The 18,580-nt window shown below is 34.3% G+C and overlaps 6 protein-coding genes across 13 annotated transcripts in view; 4 read left to right on the forward strand and 2 right to left on the reverse strand.

Moving 5' to 3' along the window:
• Positions 1-1,898, reverse strand: part of LOC126763309 (uncharacterized) — a 180,487-nt gene extending 178,589 nt beyond the window's left edge. For 2 of the 3 annotated variants that reach the window (XM_050480658.1, XM_050480659.1), the window contains exon 1: positions 945-1,898. The gene's annotated coding sequence lies outside the window, so the exon portion shown is untranslated. The remainder of the gene's footprint in view (positions 1-944) is intronic. The other variant, XM_050480660.1, reaches the window with a different exon arrangement.
• A 1,096-nt stretch (positions 1,899-2,994) lies between these two features.
• On the forward strand, positions 2,995-4,233 carry LOC126760951 (RNA-binding protein Rsf1). Its single transcript, XM_050476776.1, has one exon. It carries the CDS (start codon positions 3,152-3,154, stop codon positions 3,755-3,757), a length of 606 nt encoding a protein of 201 aa, XP_050332733.1. The 5' UTR covers positions 2,995-3,151; the 3' UTR covers positions 3,758-4,233.
• A 1,884-nt stretch (positions 4,234-6,117) lies between these two features.
• Positions 6,118-7,266, reverse strand: LOC126760949 (protein FRG1 homolog). Its single transcript, XM_050476768.1, has 4 exons — positions 7,149-7,266; positions 6,685-7,072; positions 6,426-6,625; positions 6,118-6,359 (listed from the first exon to the last, which is right to left on the reverse strand). The coding sequence occupies exons 1-4, from the start codon at positions 7,205-7,207 to the stop codon at positions 6,212-6,214; spliced, it is 795 nt and encodes a 264-aa protein (XP_050332725.1). The 5' UTR covers positions 7,208-7,266; the 3' UTR covers positions 6,118-6,211.
• A 280-nt stretch (positions 7,267-7,546) lies between these two features.
• Positions 7,547-11,897, forward strand: LOC126760950 (DCN1-like protein 4). Of its 6 annotated transcripts, none has more exons than XM_050476771.1 (7): positions 7,547-7,740; positions 8,401-8,539; positions 8,637-9,009; positions 10,179-10,270; positions 10,337-10,590; positions 10,687-10,894; positions 10,962-11,897. In XM_050476771.1, the coding sequence occupies exons 3-7, from the start codon at positions 8,903-8,905 to the stop codon at positions 11,036-11,038; spliced, it is 738 nt and encodes a 245-aa protein (XP_050332728.1). In that variant the 5' UTR covers positions 7,547-7,740; positions 8,401-8,539; positions 8,637-8,902; the 3' UTR covers positions 11,039-11,897. The 6 variants fall into 6 exon arrangements, with proteins under 6 accessions (XP_050332728.1, XP_050332726.1, XP_050332731.1 ...); XM_050476769.1 differs by having other exon boundaries at positions 7,547-7,730; XM_050476773.1 differs by lacking the exon at positions 7,547-7,740 and adding an exon at positions 7,794-8,112.
• Positions 11,898-12,756: 859 nt separating this feature from the next.
• LOC126762167 (serine/threonine-protein kinase polo) lies at positions 12,757-15,937 on the forward strand. Its single transcript, XM_050478710.1, has 7 exons — positions 12,757-13,170; positions 13,411-13,635; positions 13,696-14,093; positions 14,163-14,547; positions 14,621-14,802; positions 14,872-15,118; positions 15,182-15,937. Exons 1-7 carry the CDS (start codon positions 13,072-13,074, stop codon positions 15,374-15,376), a joined length of 1,731 nt encoding a protein of 576 aa, XP_050334667.1. The 5' UTR covers positions 12,757-13,071; the 3' UTR covers positions 15,377-15,937.
• Positions 15,938-16,243: 306 nt separating this feature from the next.
• On the forward strand, positions 16,244-18,355 carry LOC126762028 (DCN1-like protein). Its single transcript, XM_050478504.1, has 3 exons — positions 16,244-16,420; positions 16,857-17,441; positions 17,509-18,355. Exons 1-3 carry the CDS (start codon positions 16,418-16,420, stop codon positions 17,833-17,835), a joined length of 915 nt encoding a protein of 304 aa, XP_050334461.1. The 5' UTR covers positions 16,244-16,417; the 3' UTR covers positions 17,836-18,355.
• Positions 18,356-18,580: the final 225 nt, after the last annotated feature.

An 18,580-nucleotide genomic window follows, 5' to 3' on the forward strand; every position in this document is an offset into this window, starting at 1 on the left:
AGTTAGTTTTTTTTTCTGTACTGCAGACAGTATGGATCCTTGGGTATTAAGATACAAGTATGTAAAGCAAAACGAGTTGACTGACAGATTGATTAGGAAAGTAGCGTATATCAAACCTGTTTGTTCGGAATCATTTTGTAGTCCTTTACCCCACCACCAAAGAAGAGCTACGGGTAGGATAATGGAACAAAGAACCATAGTAAGGTTTTCAGGCATATTTGCTGTACTTCAAACAGCATAATTCCTTGGATATTTGGATGCAAGGACGTACAGCGGACATGAAGCCTGTAGGACCGGAACCATTTGTAGTAGTTCACCAACCATCAAAGAAGAACTCCGGCTGGCGGAAACAATGAAAAAGGTTATAGGCCAAAGTGTCCATACTTCGCCAAACGAAGCTATTTGTGGAGGGCACAAACAAAAATGATGCAGACTTTATATAACCTGATAATCAAGAGCCTCCTAGAAACAAATTACTTATAGACGCTGTGTACTCAGGCATCACATGCACAAAATGGACATTTGGTCGGCGGAAGACCGTATTTTCTGCGATCTCGCAGCAGAGTCTCTGCGCACATATTCCACGAATACGCAGCGATCGCAAGAAACTGGAGCAGGTTAACCGGCATGACCTTCACGTAAAGGGAACATGTCACCTTTAATACCCCATGTGCATTACTAGGTTTCCTTAATAATAATGTGAGTGAAGTGAGAACAGACGAAATAATCAAAATATCACAAAATTTAGAACGCAAATAAATAGTCTAATGTTAATGAGTAACCACTATTCAATAAGACGTCGATATGAAGCTAAAATGTATAAAACTTAAAATAAAACAGAAGAGTTCCGAAATGTAAACGAAAACAATTAAATTTATGATGGCGCACTGTGAAATTGGCTATGTTGATTTAAATATTTAATAAAAAATTTTTTCAAAGCTCACCTACATTAAACTAACTGCAAAAACATTTATCCTCGCGTATTTTTGCAAAAGAATTTATGTATTGTTGGTAACTGTATAAATATAACTGCATCCTCCTTCGTTAGAATTCACTAAACACACATTTTTTCTTATTATTTACCACATAAATATTTTTAAGCACTAATATTATATTTTTCATTTATTACATTGAAGCTGTTCACTAACACTATTTTATTTATTTATATTTTAGTTTAAAGAATTTCGGAGATTACATATAACTTACACACTTTTATGTTTTTTCATTCCTTTTTTAGTAATTTTTTTGTTTTCACTTTATTTTAAACAAGTTAACTCAGTTATCCAATAACATTTGCTTATAAAAAACCAATACTTTCTGAATTTTTACTTTAATAATTTAATAATTCGCTTTAATTTGTTTTTATCATAAACGACTAAAAACTTTTGTTATTTTCTCCAACAATTGTTTTGAAAGTCTTTTGCTTCCATTCCAATTACTATTTACCACGCTTTCCACGATATGATCAATTTTCTATTAACTGCACAATTTTTTTTGTTGCATATTTATTGTCAAAGCTGTCACTTGCTGAAAGTCGCCGACGCGCGAAATATTAACAAGCAAATATTTAATATTCTTAATTGCCAATAATGCTCGCATCATCAAAATGCAGGACACGAGACTCACTATGCCGTTTAGTAACTGTATATCAATGGCTTCGTCGCACCGTCGTCAACGCGTATTATAAATACCGAGTAAAACGAAAACAACCGTTCAACCGTTCTTCAATTCACCCACGTCCAATTACGACAACTTACTAACATCGACTAGGATACACCACGCACGCCAAGCATAAATCCGAGCCAGCGCCAGAGTCAGTGACGACGAAACGTGATGAAAACATTGCTTCGGCGCTGCGCGATAGCCATACATTTGCCGAAGTTGATATCCTCCAACAACACAGACCGGCAAAACAACGACAACAGACACAACAACAGGCACACATATGCATAGAGGCAGGGGGTGGTGAATGTTGTGTGGCTATGTTTATAACGCTGTTGTTGATGGTGATGATGGTGGCGGTGCTCAAAAAACCGAGCTGGTGAAATAGCAGTGTTGGAAAAGGCTATGCTTCACAGGAATGGGTTACAGCAAATGCAATCGGTGGTTGTTCGAAGAAAGTAGCGTACCTTTAACTGTGCGCTGTATGCGCTTGTTTTGGTGCCACAGCAAGTCATCTGCTGGTTACACTTTGTGTATGCTGGAACACACATATTCACGGCGTGAACGCACATTTGCGTGCACCAGTGTACTAATGCACCGGCAGGGGGTGGTTTTGGGTGGCAGTTAGCGTCTCTCACACAAGTCTGAGCGGAGTTGGTGGAATGAGGCGCTCTCTTGGCACAGTGGTTGCAGCCAGCTTGCCGTGCAAATGCAAAATCTTCTAAATATGTTGAAACACTCATTTTTATTCACTAATTACTATTTAAATTATCGTTTTGCATTTAAATGTCGAAGCAAAACTTTTTGTTAACTTTTATTTGACCACGAACTAAAGGAAATGAATTAAAAGAAACCGGAAAATCACAAAGATGAGCGAACTGCATTATCGGCATCATATAACGATAACAAAAAATAATCGATAATGGCCGAAGTAAGAATTTATTTGTCAGTATTATATAAGTTAAAAGAAAACTTTCCTAAAAAATTTATAGCTCCAAAATCTACTACAAAATCAATTATTTTTTCTAAGCTGAATTCTTAACTTAATATAAATAACTAAAAGTTGTAATATATCTGAAAAATATAATATAAATTAATTTCTTATCACAAAATTGGCTTTAATATTTTCAATTTAGCTTAACCACAGCTTCAATTTTATTTTTAGTCACAAAACTATATATGTATATCATTCACGATAGCAGAATAAAGTTGTTGAATACCCATAAAAATCTTTTACAATTCGGAAAAATGTGCTTAATATTTGCAATTCATTTCCGTTCGGACAAGGCAACTCTATGTGCGAACCAAGCCATAAACCGACATTTTGTTTTTCAAGCAAGCGAAGCACGAAAAATATTATACACACCCGATTCAATCGATTGAAGCCATTCAAAGCAGCAGCAGCAAGTGTACGACGAGCAGCAGGAAAAAGTGAAAAATTAATTCAATTTGTCCATAAAGTCAGAAAAGTAAATCTATTTAAGTGAAAATGGGTGATCAACGAGGCACACGCGTTTATGTCGGTAATTTAACCGATAAAGTGAAGAAGGATGATCTAGAAGGAGAATTCACAAAGTATGGCAAGTTAAATTCTGTTTGGATTGCTTTTAATCCACCAGGTTTCGCTTTTGTTGAGTTCGAGCACCGCGATGATGCCGAAAAGGCCTGTGACGTGCTCAATGGTACAGAATTGCTGGGCTCACAATTGCGTGTAGAAATCTCCAAGGGACGGCCACGTCAAGGTCGTCGCGGTATGGGCGACCGTGGCCGACGTGACTTCGGCCGCCGTAGCAATAGCGGTGGTGGTGGCGGTGGATACCGTCAACGTGGCTCCGGTAGCGGCGGTGGTCGTTACCACGACCGTGGCTACTCCGGCGGTGGTGGCCGTCAAGGTGGCGGTTACAGCAGCCGTGATGGCGGCAGTAGTGGCTTCAATCGACGCGACGTTTACGGTAGCAGCAGCGGTGGACGAGATAGTGGACGCTCATTCGGCGGTAGTGGTGGCTACGGTAGCGGAAGTGGCGGACGCAGTGGTGGCAGCAGCCAAGGTGGAGGACGCTTCAGATCGCGTTCACCAGTCGGTCATCGCTTCTAAACACTAGTTCAGCTAAGGAGAGAACAAAGTAATATAAAAAAATAATGTGTTTAAGAGAAGGTAGCAAGAGGTGATTGTTGGGATCTCGCGTGTATGTAGGACCAACAGCGCAATTTTAAAATTTTTAGGAGATTACTAGTACGCAGTAACAAGAGAGTATTTGAGAAATGCAAAACTGCAATTCGTTTTAGAAATGTAAGGGCTATCGAAATACAACACAAAAACACAGTGTGTTTAGTTAAAAGATACAAGAAAAAATTCATTAATTGATATAAGTAAATGTAGAACAAAAAGACATCATGCAACCGAAAATAAGCGCGATGATGATAATATGTAACAAAGAAAATGTCTACCGCTACCAAAATTTAGTCGCTATTTATAAGCTAATTCGAGACAACAGTTACTACGCAAACAAATATAACTTTGAAATAAATATCTTCAATATCTATATATACTTACAGTATTCGTAAAAATTATCTGGATGTATTGATTTTACTTCGAATTTTCGTTTATACTACCTTATGTTAATTTTTCGCTAAACTTATCTACACAAACATATTTCAAACTACGACATACGACGTATTTTATATTCTACACTTCCAGCCTCAAATCCACGCCTTTACACGTTCGCTCGCGTATACGCATTATCCAAGCTCCAACCTCGCAACTACGAATTGGCTTCGTTTTGTATTATCTTCGCAGACAGAAATATAAAGCAAATCTTCGAACATTCATTCCAGCTGCATATATACGCGTTTTTGAAACACGCCCACGGCGGACTAAGTAACGCAGAATCTATCAGTTAGTCAGATAAAATGTCCTCCGTTTGTAATATTTTAATCGTACTTCGTATTTATATTACGCTCACGAAACACGTTTTCCAAAACTTCCAACATTTTTATACTCAGTCCTACGCCTTTTGTTTTCGTTTGCCACCATTGCGTCGCACATTTCCGCTTTTCATACTCATCGCACAATATTTCGCAAATCAATCAAGTAAACAGCCAAACTGAAAGAAAAACAAAAACGTATCGTATCATTCGAAACCGAACGCGTCCAACTATCTTCTGTCAAACTCCGTCTGCGCTTCCGTATTAAATTCAAATACTCTTCGCATACCAAATTGAAAAAGATGCTATGCTTCGTACTTGTCCATGTATATACCCTACCACCCAAAACGACTACCGTACTCATTTTAAATGCTTAATTGCAATAAGCATCGACATGCTTCGACAACAGTCGGTAGGGTAAACGCGCTTAACGTAAGCAAGTCAAATTTTCGCTTGCTACAACCATGAATGCACCGCATTAACTTTACACAAATAACATGACCGTAACAGAACTGCAGCACAAACTGAATGACTATGTTAACTGCCAACTGACTGACTATGCAAACACCTCCATTTTCTTCCCACTAACTATGACTTTATTTTAAATCCCTTTTTGGTTCCAGTAACCAGTAAGTATGTTTTAGATTTGTAAGTAGTTCTACTGTAAATGAATTTTCAATACTTTTAACGTATTTATAACAACTGAACAAAGTGCATAAATTTAATTTCGAGGCTTATGCATCATGCCTCAAAGATTTCCTTTATTTTTGTATTTGTTTTGAATACTCTTGTGGTGGCGATTGTTTTATGTCGCTAATGTCATACTTAAATAAGTTCACTTACTTTTGAAGAAAAAAGCAATATTATGACAAACAGTAATTTTAAATAAGCATCTGCAATATCCTTATTTATATTGGAATAAAAATTAATACAATATATTAAAACCAAGTTTATTATTTCAAAAAATTGTGGATGAATTTAAGTATGATGATAGTACATATACGTAATTTAGGTTCATAAGAAAGTTCTATATCCAATTCTGTTGTTGCCGTTTGCTGCTATTTGCCCCAAAATGTAAACAACCGTTGGTTCTATTGTAAGAGCACGAACAGAAAATATTACTTAGTCCGAGTTACAGAGAAAGAATACCACCTGTTTTTTTATGAATCACTAAATTTTATTATTAATTAAAAAGTTTATGCAGAATTGGCATTTTAATTATACTTTTGCTTGTATCTGACATGAAGTCACGAACCAAGTTATACAATTGTTCAAAACATAAGACACAACCGTGTATTATCTGCAAATCACAGAGATCTTTCGCTTAGAATGTTTTGATGGAAAAGATCTGGTGTCCTTCCAAAAACAACTTCTGTGATTTGTGGCAGTAATCAACACAAAATTCTTATATTTGTGTAATTACTAGCCGAGGAGCAACTATTATGAATTTTACCGTAACTTTAATTATACGGAGTATGAACACTGGTTGTTTAGACATTTTCTTATTTATAAATACATAAGTAAGAGCAGTTATTTTCAGTATTCAAATTTATTAAGTCGTGAAATAATTTCAACATTTTAAACTAATAACGATGCTATTCAAGAGAAATTTTGAACTATTGATTTATTTACAATATCTGTCTGCTTTCATTTTACTACGCCGATCTAACAGCGCCTCATGTAAAGTCCCATGATCTTTAGCCACTTCTAGTTCCTTAATATCATTCTTGTTGATGCGCAATTTTTTGTCCTGGAACTTCTGGAACTTTTTTCTATAAAGAAAAATTATGTCATTATTTGATAAAAACTATAATAAAAAATACACGGCTATATCGTACACATAGTTTTTCTCTACTTCTGTTAAGTCGCCCTTTTCTTCCTTCGGTTCCTCGTCCTCCTCTGCTTCACGTTGTGCGTTGCAGCGTATTTTACATATTTCATGTTCGGTCACTTTTCTTCGTAGCGCTACGCATGCATCATCTTCGGGATCGATTGACATGAAAAAACCGGTTTCAGATAATAAAGCCATTTTGCCCTCCTATAGATTGATATTGACAGATATTATTTGCTTACGCTTAATTCATAATTATATCTTACTTGAAATATTGGCTCCCACTGCTCCATACTGCCGACCGCCTCTGAGCGCCCAGTAACCATGCCATCTTTTTCTATTTTCAAATATTTTCCATATCCAGATTTAATGGATATCTTTGTCTCATTTATTGAAAATGCTGTAAATACTTCTTCTGGGTCTGGACCTTCGCCGCCATTATGCGGCGGTCCTAGCGTAAATAGTCCATTATCAAGTGCTTTTAAATAAGCACGTTCTCCAAACTCAATGGCAACTGCTCCGGTGATTTCAGGTATACTTTTTGCCAACCACCAACCTCCATGGCGAAGTGCATCCTCATCTACTTCTGTTTTGCGTTTTTTCGCCTTATCTTTCTCTTTGTGCTCTTTGTCTCGTTTGTGTTTTTTGGACTTTCTAAAAATAAATTTATTACAAATAAATAAAAATCAAATTGTTATTAAAAGAAATATTAATATCATGGAATATTTACTTCGGCTTTTCGCCCTTTAGCACCAATTTTCCAACCCTAACGTTGTCATATGCGGACATTGCAAAAAACTTTAGAAGTAAATAAAATTCTCGTTTGTTTATATGGCTGCGTTCAATGTAGGCAATATGCCTCCGTAAGTATAAATATACAGCAGAGTTGTATTTTGAAGTGAGCAGTTATGCATTCTAATATACATACATATGTATATGTAAACAACATTTTAATCGATGTGCCATTTCAGTTTTATTTATTAAGCAATTTTTTAATTATATTTATAGCTAAAATAAATTTAAGTGTTATTTCAGAGTTTTAAAGGCTTCCTCAAGTTTAAACATTAATAATAATTTGTCTTAGTACTTTTTAATGACAGAATTGGTACATAGATTCAATACTCCAATATTCACCCAACAACAAAAAGCACATGCCAATTAGATTTCAATGTTGTAAATTGTCAAATTCGCAGTCACTGAACATACATAGACAGTTCTCCGAGCTGTAGTCGAATTCATTCCACAAAAATCTAAAAACACCAAAAAGAGAAATTCTTGTTGCCATTATAAAATAGTTTCATCAATTAATCGGGTAATAAAAGGTTTGCTTTAATTGATTATTTAATTGTGCATTGAGTTGTAAATAAATGCAAGTTCGGGCAACGATTTAGGCCGTGAGTTGCAAAATAGCGTTGAAACCGCAACCAGAATAATGAAAGAACCGCATGCAGATTTACAGCATCGCTGACAATGTCGACGCATTGGACGCTTGAAAATATAGCAAGACGGTGTCGAGTTTGAATAAAATATGGGGAGTACGCGAAAAAAGAAAACCAATAAATCGTATAAAAATGTTGGGGCAGGATGTGCGAATGGGTACACCAAAAGGAAGTGTCAAAATTCAGTTAATAACTATTACCGATATATGTGAAATGCCTTGTATTCTTGCCGGTGATGTCGAGAGGAAGATAAATGTATGTATATCTGTAATAGGATATACGCACGCTCTGGAATTTGCAAAATATCAAATTATTAGCTCCACCTACGCTTTAAAACCAACGTTCCTAGGAATAGATACAAACTTGTTGTGTGCGATAGTGTTCATTGTTACGATTTGTTGAACTAAAGGTGTTTGATAGAAAGCGTGGCATTGCATTTTAATGTGGGAATGGACATATACTATATATCCGAGAGAATGAATGAAATATTTATTTGCAACCACCGTCTTGAAATTTTTTTTTATAAATGCTCTTTCTTTTTAGTTTGCGTCAAAGTTGTTGCTCTGTAGTTTCTCCGTATAACGTTGTGTTGCGCTCTTTAATTCGCATCCGGCCTACCCAGCACTTTTGTTTACGGCGCTTGTTTGACATTTACTACAACCACCAGCTGTGAAAAATCCCAGTGCGTATTAAAGATATGCTAAAAAGCCTAAAAGCAGACCAAATAAAGTTTTTATTTCAGTTTTTTTTTACTTAAATATTCAATTTATATATTTCAGCGCAATTGCCTAAGGTGAAGCATAAAGATTTGAGCTAATATAACTAAAAGTGAAGGAGTCAACCTACATTTTATTGTAAAAGAATCATCCAAGGATACATACAGACATAAAGTGATTAATGGAAAAACAACTACCGGCCTGCTAATAAGATTTATAGACACATTCATTGGTTCATATTTACATCTAAACAAATTATCTACATAAATATCCGCTGCTCTTCTTAAAACCTAAGCGCACATTTTTAATAAAACATCAAAGTGTTTGCTATGCCCCGCGGTAAACGACGTTCTAATCACGATATGGGGGGCGAAGAGGAGCGTACAACTTCCAAACGACCACGCGGTGGTTATGCGACAACACAAAATACCAGCAGGTAATTCCTTTAAATTTAAAACAAATTTTGAATTAACACGAAACATCTATAATTGTGTTAATAAGACCTAGTGAAAAATCGTTAAATGCGTATCAATTAAAAAAAATATATTAATACAGCAGCAACAACTAATTAGATGCAAATCATTCATGTGTTTACGTTTGTAATTTTTATAAATATTAATTAAATAGTTTATAGCCAACAAGTTAATATGGTTCCACTCGATGAATATTATCGGCACAAATAATAATAATTTTGATATAGACCATGTATTTATAGCATTTCCATATCATTTTCATTGATAACTGTAGAATTTGCATTTTATCAGTATATATTTTTTTGCACAATTGTTTTTGTTTGTTGTAATTTTACTGATAACAGTCATGGTCTCATGGTGTGATAGATGTGCTATTTCATTAAGATTGTTAGTCATAAATTTGAAAGTGGAAGAGTTGCAGCTAAAAGCGCAATAATGAAGTTAAAAATACCAAAGATTAATATAACAAACAGGTAGTGAAAACCAAGCTTGATATAATAGAGAAAACTGTGCTTAAACTACGTATATCAATATGACATACATATGTATATTCAATGAGTAAAATGTGATTATGATGCAATAATGAAAATACTTTCATTGTAATGTTCATTGATTTAGGTTCCACCGAAAGAGCGGAAACACGTATTGAATTATCTCAATTTTTTCTGATTAGAACCTAAATTAACGCCTCAAATTTGTCTCACGTATTATTTATTTATACGCGTGCAGCAGTTTTTCTTGACTTTCTGCACTTATTAGTTTCAATTTCCACCAGTTTCTTCATCGATAATACTGTTGACGTTTTTTTTATTGCGCTGCTCGTTGTTCGTATTCGTTTGCTGTTTGGATTTGTTGTTATTGCTTAATAGTGTGGCTATTTATAGGAGAAGACAACCAACAACAAATATGAATGTATACGAAAACGCTAAAATAATAATAATCAGCTGCAAGAAATATATTTCTTTTTTTATATTATGCTTTGCTCATTTAGTTACGCGCACTCGTATTAAAAGGAAATTGGTATATCTTATATTGACAATTCCTTTAAATAAATGGAAAAGTAATTTTGCATACGTGCTCTCTTATATTTAGGTTTGTACATTATTTGCTAAAATATATTTTCTGTTTGCAGACGTCACATCAAGGCTGAAGACAGTTTCAGCCAAAAGCGTTGTGTAGACTGGTTTTGCAAATACACAAACCCAGATGAGCCAGATACGCTAGGTAAATGTTAATTTTTTCATTATATTTATTTATTTATTATATATATTGGTTATTTAATGCATACAGGTCCTGATGGTATGGAAAAATTCTGCGATGATATTGGTGTGGAACCAGAAAATGTTGTGATGCTTGTGCTAGCCTACAAAATGGGCGCTACCCAAATGGGTTTCTTCAGCCGTTGTGAATGGTTAAAGGGCCTCACTGAATTAGAATGTGATTCTGCTGCAAAAATGCAATCTAAATTAGAATATTTAAAAAGTATACTCAACGATCCAAATGTCTTCAAAAGCATATATAGATATGCCTACGATTTTGCCAAGGTAAGACTTCTGATAGCAAATAAACAAAAAAAATGTTGTGCTAGATGTCTCAAAGAGCTCAATTCACATTTCTAAATTACTTAAATTATACTTCAGGATTCCGATCAGCGTAGCATGGATATAAATACAGCAAAAGCAATGCTACAACTGCTGCTCGGCAAACATTGGCCGCTTTACCCGCATTTCGCGCAATTCCTTGACCAATCAAAGTACAAAGTTATTAATAAAGATCAGTGGTGCAACATACTCGAGTTCTCACGCACAATTAACAATGAATTAACGAACTACGATATCGATGGCGCATGTGAGTATTATTTGCAATACGGAAAAATAACAGTAATCAATTCAATTGTATGGTATTGTGATTTTAGGGCCTGTTATGTTGGATGAATTCGTGGAATGGTTACGACTGCAACGCACATGTACGAGTTCTACAATATTAAGCTGAAATTATCTTTAAAATACTGAATTTATGATATTAAAGCAAAAACCGGGATTAATTTCACAACTACATCAAAAAAATCAACTATAATGAAACTCAAGTACCACAAACAAAACAAAGACAGCAAATTCCAAAGGAAAACAATAAAACTAATATAAAGCTTGTAAGGTCACCAACACCTACCACAAGACGTATCAATCAGTCAACCAAACCAATTAATGCAAACAAACAAAAAATAAAAAATTTATAATAATAATAATTCTCAGCAAAAAAATGCAGAAAAAAAATGCATGAGTACATTTAACGTATTACTATTAAATAATTACAATACGAACACAAGAACTCCTACTACTACGATAAAATAGTAATTACTATAATTTGCTGCTTAATAATATAAATCATAATGATTAAAAATAAGTTACCATTAATAATGAAGCCGAAAAAAGTTGAAACAAGAGAATAACACAGTGTGTTAGGCATAGCACAACAGACTTAACTACGATGGTATACCTATATACAAAAGAAATCGTTATAGTGGCAACATATGATACATATGAAGCGAGATACTTTCCCCAAACGCCGCAAAAATTGAAAACAACGTAAACAAAAGCATATAGTCATATTTGGAACATTTAGTATTTAGTAATGGTAATAATAATTATAATAATGAAGGTGATGATGACAATGAAGGAAAGCATGTTAATCAAGTCAGTTAAAATATACTGATAGCGTGAGACTGTGGAGTAATTAAACTAACGCAAGTCAACTTTGATAATTAATTAAAAAAAAAAAGATCTGAGATACATACAAAACATATTCAAAATTTAAAAAATAAAAATAAACATAAAAATAATAAGAATAATAATGCGTTTAAGTTGTAAAAAAAATATTGTTTTTAATTATTGTAGTGAATAATACCTTATAATTCGGGAAATCGGTTGTTTGGTTTAGTTCAGCCTATATTTAAATATAGAAAGGTCGAATATAAATGCTAACTTCTATTACATTTGTTTGTTGCTATTGGAAATCTTGCTCTAGTTGCAGGTATTAGCCGGAGCCATAGCAGATCGGGCCGAGATGATATTTTAATTTTACATGTAATACAAACATACATTATCGTAAGTTTTTTTTTTATTTATTTAAAGTTACATCACCGCTTGCAATACAATTTTACAATCGTAAATTTTATAGGATAGAAGGTTTTTTGCATCCTGTAAAGCATTGCATTATAAAGCGCTCGCACGTTGGAAAATTTTTTGCCGTAAGTGAATTCAATATTGCCGTAAAAAGTGATTTAGGGTGTATTTATTTGTTCTTGTAATAAATGCACGAGATATATTCTAAGGGCTGTGTGAGTGTTATATAATAATAATTTGTGGTTATAAGTTATAACCACACAAATTATATTTAATAGCTAAGGACATGTATGGAAATTTTGAGTGAATTATTTATATCGCTATATTCAATATAAATCAACTCTGTATCGAATGTATTCACAATAGTTGAGTGACAAAAGAAACTTCGAAAATTTCGCACAACAAAGACCAAACAACGTTGAAGAGGATTTATCAAACATAAGAAAGAACAGGACAACATATATTATGCTAGTGCAAAAGTTATTCGAAAAGAATTTTGAAAATTCTGGCACAAACGGTTTTCATTATCCTCCACGATCATATTTTTCTAAGCACACTTTCATCGCTTGTTTGTGCGCTTTAGTAGATCGTTAATTCGTTCGATTGTCAACGTTGTCTTGTTTGATTGATTGTTGATTTTTTTAATTGGTTAAGTATAAACGTTGGCTAATTAGTTTATTGCGGCAAAGACAAGCGCGCGAGATTGTTTGTATATATTTTACGCTAAAATTGGTTTGTTTCGCGCAAATATTCTTCGTGCAGTCAACGCTTGCAGGGAATATTGTGTATATAAAGAAAACGAAAGGTAGCGGATTTAGGTTTAGTTACGGAGGATCTGTGCAGTAAACGTGCGTGCGAGTGTGCGTGTGTGTGTTTAAATAAGCAGCTGAAACCTTGCACAACATGGCACAAAAGACTGATGATAAAACGTCTGATATACCAGAGAGGCTGTATGATGCTACATCCCGATCCACTTACAAGCGTATGCGTTTCTTTGGGAAAGTAAGTACCTCTAAAGATCTAGCAAATTTTAATGCTACTTAGATAATAGTATTTTCTGGTCCAATAAGGGTCTAGATATCTGACCTTTATAGGGCACTATAGTAACATTTTATGTTAAAAGTGTCCTTTCCATTAAGTTTCTTATTGCATTTCATTAGAAGGATAACGCTTGGTGATCCTAAAGATTTTTTATACAGAGTTGCCAAAGTCGTAAAATACTAAATAAGTTCAATTACACAGGGTGGCTTTGCAAAATGTTATGAGATAGTTGATGTGGAGACCAATAATGTATATGCGGGCAAGATTGTATCTAAAAAATTAATGTTGAAACATAACCAAAAGGAGAAAATGTCCCAGGAAATCACAATACATAAAAGCCTGAGCCATGAAAATATTGTTAAATTTCACAGTTTCTTTGAGGACAGCTTCAATATCTACATTGTATTAGAGTTATGCAAAAAGAGAGTAAGTATTGTTTTTAAAATAAGTTTCTTAAAAAAAATACTTATTTAAATTTATAATTAGTCAATGATGGAGCTGCAGAAACGACGTAAAACAATTACTGAATATGAGTGCAGATATTACATCTATCAGATTATACAGGGTGTTAAATATTTGCACGATCATCGCATCATACATCGTGATCTCAAATTAGGCAATCTCTTTTTGGATGACTTACTACATGTGAAGATTGGGGATTTTGGTCTTGCGACGCGCGTTGAGTACGAAGGTGAACGCAAGAAGACACTATGTGGTACACCAAATTATATAGCGCCCGAGATTCTCAATAAAAAAGGGCACTCCTTCGAAGTAGATATTTGGTCGATTGGTTGTGTCATGTATACGCTGCTGGTCGGTCAACCACCATTTGAAACAAAAACATTAAAAGACACATATGAGAAAATCAAAAAGTGCCAATACAGGTTTGCATTAATTTTTCAGAAACATTAAATGCCTCCAAGCTATCTAATTTATTGATATTTGCGATATAGAGTACCAAGTTATTTACGTAAATCGGCGGCTGATATGATTGTTGCCATGTTACAATCCAAACCGGAATTGCGACCAACCATTGGAAAACTATTGAACTTTGATTTTCTCGCCTGTTCTCCAGTGCCCATGTTCTTGCCCAGCTCTTGTTTGACTATGGCACCACGACTTGAAGTTAATGAGGCATTGAGTGATGCTATGGGACACCGCAAACCTTTATTAGAATTAAACGGCATAAAGGATGATACACGGTTGGAACATACGTTCCTTAAAAATAACTTGCACGATGCAATTACTGCCTCTGCACAAGTTTTCCGGCATAACGAGGATTATCGTTCTGATATTGAGAGCCTGCATCAACAATTGACCGAACTCATTAATGCCAAGGTGATACAAAAAATTAAAACACAATTTAAATGGCTTGATTTGTTTTTTTTTTTGCATAAATTAATAATTATAGCCGAAGCTGTTGTCACGTAATTTGGGCGATGAAAACACAGATCCGGCTGCACAACCCCTTTTCTGGGTGTCAAAGTGGGTGGACTACAGTGACAAATATGGATTTGGTTATCAATTGTGCGACGAAGGAATGGGTGTAATGTTTAATGATACTACCAAACTCATATTGTTACCAAACCAGATGTGAGTTTTCACCAAATATAAAATAAAATATAATTAGTATAATAATAATTTATTATTATTCTTTTACAGCAATGTGCATTTCATTGACAAAGATGGCAAGGAAACGTACATGACCACCACCGACTACTGTCAAACCTTAGATAAGAAAATGAAGTTGCTCACGTACTTTAAGCGTTACATGACCGAACATCTTGTTAAAGCTGGTGCAAACAACGTGAACTTCGAAAGCGATCAGATTTCCCGTATGCCACATTTACATTCGTGGTTTCGCACAACGTGCGCCGTTGTTATGCATTTAACCAATGGTTCATTGCAGGTTTGTAAATTTTATAATTTAATATAAACATTAACTGTGACTTGCCAACTTTTTACATTTCAGTTGAATTTCTCCGATCATATGAAGATTATTTTGTGTCCGCGTATGAGTGCCATTACTTATATGGATCATGAGAAGAATTTCCGTACTTACCGTTTCTCAACAATTAAACAACATGGTTGCTCCAAGGATCTTTATCAGAAAATGCGCTACGCTCATGAGAAACTTAGCAAAATGTTGGAGAAAATGCTCTTTTAAAATCAAACGATTAGATTTATTGATTCAGTAGAAAATCCCCACACTATATGAGTAGTCATTTGGCTTCCAGCGTTAAATTCGTAATTTTAATGTAACTGTTAAAATTCATCCAGCGTTCTAAGCCGTGCAACACAATCAATTGATTTTTTGTCCCGCGAGAAAAAGAAATGAAACACAAATATTTTTACGAAATGTTTGTTTTTGTATAATTAGTTTTATTTTGTAGAATCATATTTTTTCCATCTGTTAGTTTTTTGTTCATTATATTTGGCATTTATTTCGTAACTTTCATGGCGCATTCCATATATATGTGTACATGACGCTAGTCGTCTCATACAAATCACCGATACAACCCATGACCTAATTTGCAGCAGTCATTAGGAGTGCCTTTTTGGCTCTACGTCTAACATATCGAAGATTGCTGAATACATACACTAAAAATATATATACACATACATACATAAATAACAAAAACTACATTTAACCATAGGTTCTAATAAATTTTAGTTTGTGTTTTTAATGCTATTAAATAAAAATACAAAGCATTTTTAAATCGAATAATTCCGGTGTCTTTTTTGTATGTATCAGTTGCCATTTTAAAAAGAAACAGGAATGATTTATTGAATTATGCCTTTCAATTGTTGATTCGAATTCCCAGTTTCAAATTGAGCGCGAAACAATTGTTTCTGAAGCTTTCCACATATCCGTCCGTAAGCAATTGTCAGTTGTTTTTACTTTTGTACCGAAAATTCGTAAATATTTACGAATCGCAAGCCAAAAAGATTGAGAATAATTGACAGCTTGACCTACCATAAGGCGACATCTACCATGGAAAAATTAGTTTGGAAATGTATACATCTGGTAGCACACGTTGAACGTTCTCTGCGAAAGGCAGCGCAAAACGAAACGTAAAAATAGCAAACGAAAGAAAGTCGAAATAAAGAAGGCGAGGAAAATTAATTTTTTTAGTGAAGACAATTTTGAAACGTCGGAACAGTGAATTTTCCCACGACACACTTTCAAACAATTGGTAGCATCGAGATGGTAAGTGAAGTCCAATTTGGGTGCAGATAAAAGTGTACTGCATTTAATGCATACGCAACGGATCAATGCAAGGGGGTGGCGGCGGGCAACAAATGCAAGACTTTTGCAGCTGAGAACCAATGGAATTCGTATGCGTTCACTGTTTGATGCAAACTAAACTAACTATTAACTTTTGCTAACATCTAAAAATATAAGTGCATAATTGTTTTATAGTTTTATTATGAATAAATTGTTTGCATCAGATCCATAACACCAATGAGAATCCAATAAGAAATTTGTGAAAGCAATTTGTTGAATAATACGTTCGTTCGCGCACTAAAACAGAGAACAATCATACTTTGGCATTAACAGCAAATGTGTATGCCAATTTTTTTTACATAATTGTTGGTGTAACATTCTAACAATACTTTCGTTGATTCTATACTCATTATTTTAGAATAAATTGAAGTCCACACAAAAAGATAAAGTAAAACGATTCATATCGCTAACACAGACGGGCGAACAAACGGCTATATACTGCCTCCAACAAAATGATTGGAAGTTGGAGTTAGCTAGCGACAACTATTTTCAAAATCCAGAATATTATTATCGCGAGTTGGATCGCAAACGTATTGAACAGCTCTTCCTGCGTTACCGTGATCCATGTGAACCTCAGAAAATTACCGCAGATGGAGTTATTCGTTTCTTAGATGATCTCGCTTTAAGTCCTGAATCTAAATTGGTTCTAATAATTGCCTGGAAATTTCGCGCTGAAGTGCAATGTGAATTCAAACATGATGAATTTGTGAATGGTATGGCAGATCTCGGTGTGGACAGTGTAGATAAGCTCAAAGCGAAATTGCCTCAACTGGAAATGGAGTTGAATGATATAGCCAAATTTAAGGACTTCTATCAGTTTACTTTCAACTATGCAAAGGATCCAGGTCAGAAGGGAATCGACTTAAATATGGCCATTGTCTACTGGAAGATTGTGCTCAGTAGCCGATTTAAATTCTTGGATCTGTGGTGTAGGTTTTTAGAGGTAATTTAAAAAATATGTTATGGCATTGTTGCTGAATCAATATTATACCAAATTTTATTAAACGCAGGAGAAGCATAAACGTTCCATACCTAAAGACACCTGGAATTTACTACTGGATTTCGCCACACACATTGATGACAATATGAGTAACTATGATTCAGAAGGGGCATGGCCGGTGCTTATTGACGATTTTGTTGAGTGGTGTCATGAGAATCATTTAATGGCCACGCAGCCACATCAGCCACAACAGCAGCATCATCAGCTACTTCAACAACAGCTTGCTAACTATCAGCCTCAAATACAGTCTATGCAGGTACAGCAACAACAACAGCAGCGAAATATATCGAGCAGTTATCAGCCGACCTCGCATAGTGCAAACATTAATTATGGCTAACGTTTATTTAATATCTTAATTATTTTAATAATAAATTTGCTTTTATTCTTATTATTATAAATAATTATAGTATAAACATTGAATTAGTGAACGCTTCTTTCAAAACCTACAATCCCACAACTTATATAAACACACAGTTAATAAAACCATAAACACCACAAACATACACTTATTTCAAGCAGCACTTTCTCGGATGTGGATACTGAATCTCTCAGTTAAAGTTGCTCAGAGCGCATACTCGAAATTATATTTACAACTAAATTAATAATGTAATTCGAAATTGTTAATGTAGAATATTTAGTTTAAACACCTTTCAAAAGCAAGCTTGTTTGAATGAGGATACAAAATAAAAACCTTTCCGACCTAAAGAAAGATATTACATGCATATATACTAATACTACATCAAATTATTAAATAAAATAATAAAATTTGAAAAATAATATAAGAAACTGAAGCATAACTAATTAGAGATTGTAAAAATGAAATTTAAAAATAAAGTTCTTTAATATGTAAAAGCTAATTACAAATTGTGTTTTATGGTGCATAGAGGGCCTTATAAAACAAACAATTACCATAAAAACATGCATAGTTGTCAGCTTAAATGTTGAATTCCTCAAAATCGATATATCTCTATTTGTTTATTTTTGTTTCGCCTTCATAACAATTAATGCACATACAGACATATAAATACGTTGGGAAATGGGCAATAAGAAATTTCGGTACTTATTTATGCAACACTATTGGA

The sequence above is a fragment of the Bactrocera neohumeralis genome, chromosome 6, assembly GCF_024586455.1.
Source record: "Bactrocera neohumeralis isolate Rockhampton chromosome 6, APGP_CSIRO_Bneo_wtdbg2-racon-allhic-juicebox.fasta_v2, whole genome shotgun sequence".
Lineage (NCBI taxonomy): Eukaryota > Metazoa > Arthropoda > Insecta > Diptera > Tephritidae > Bactrocera > Bactrocera neohumeralis.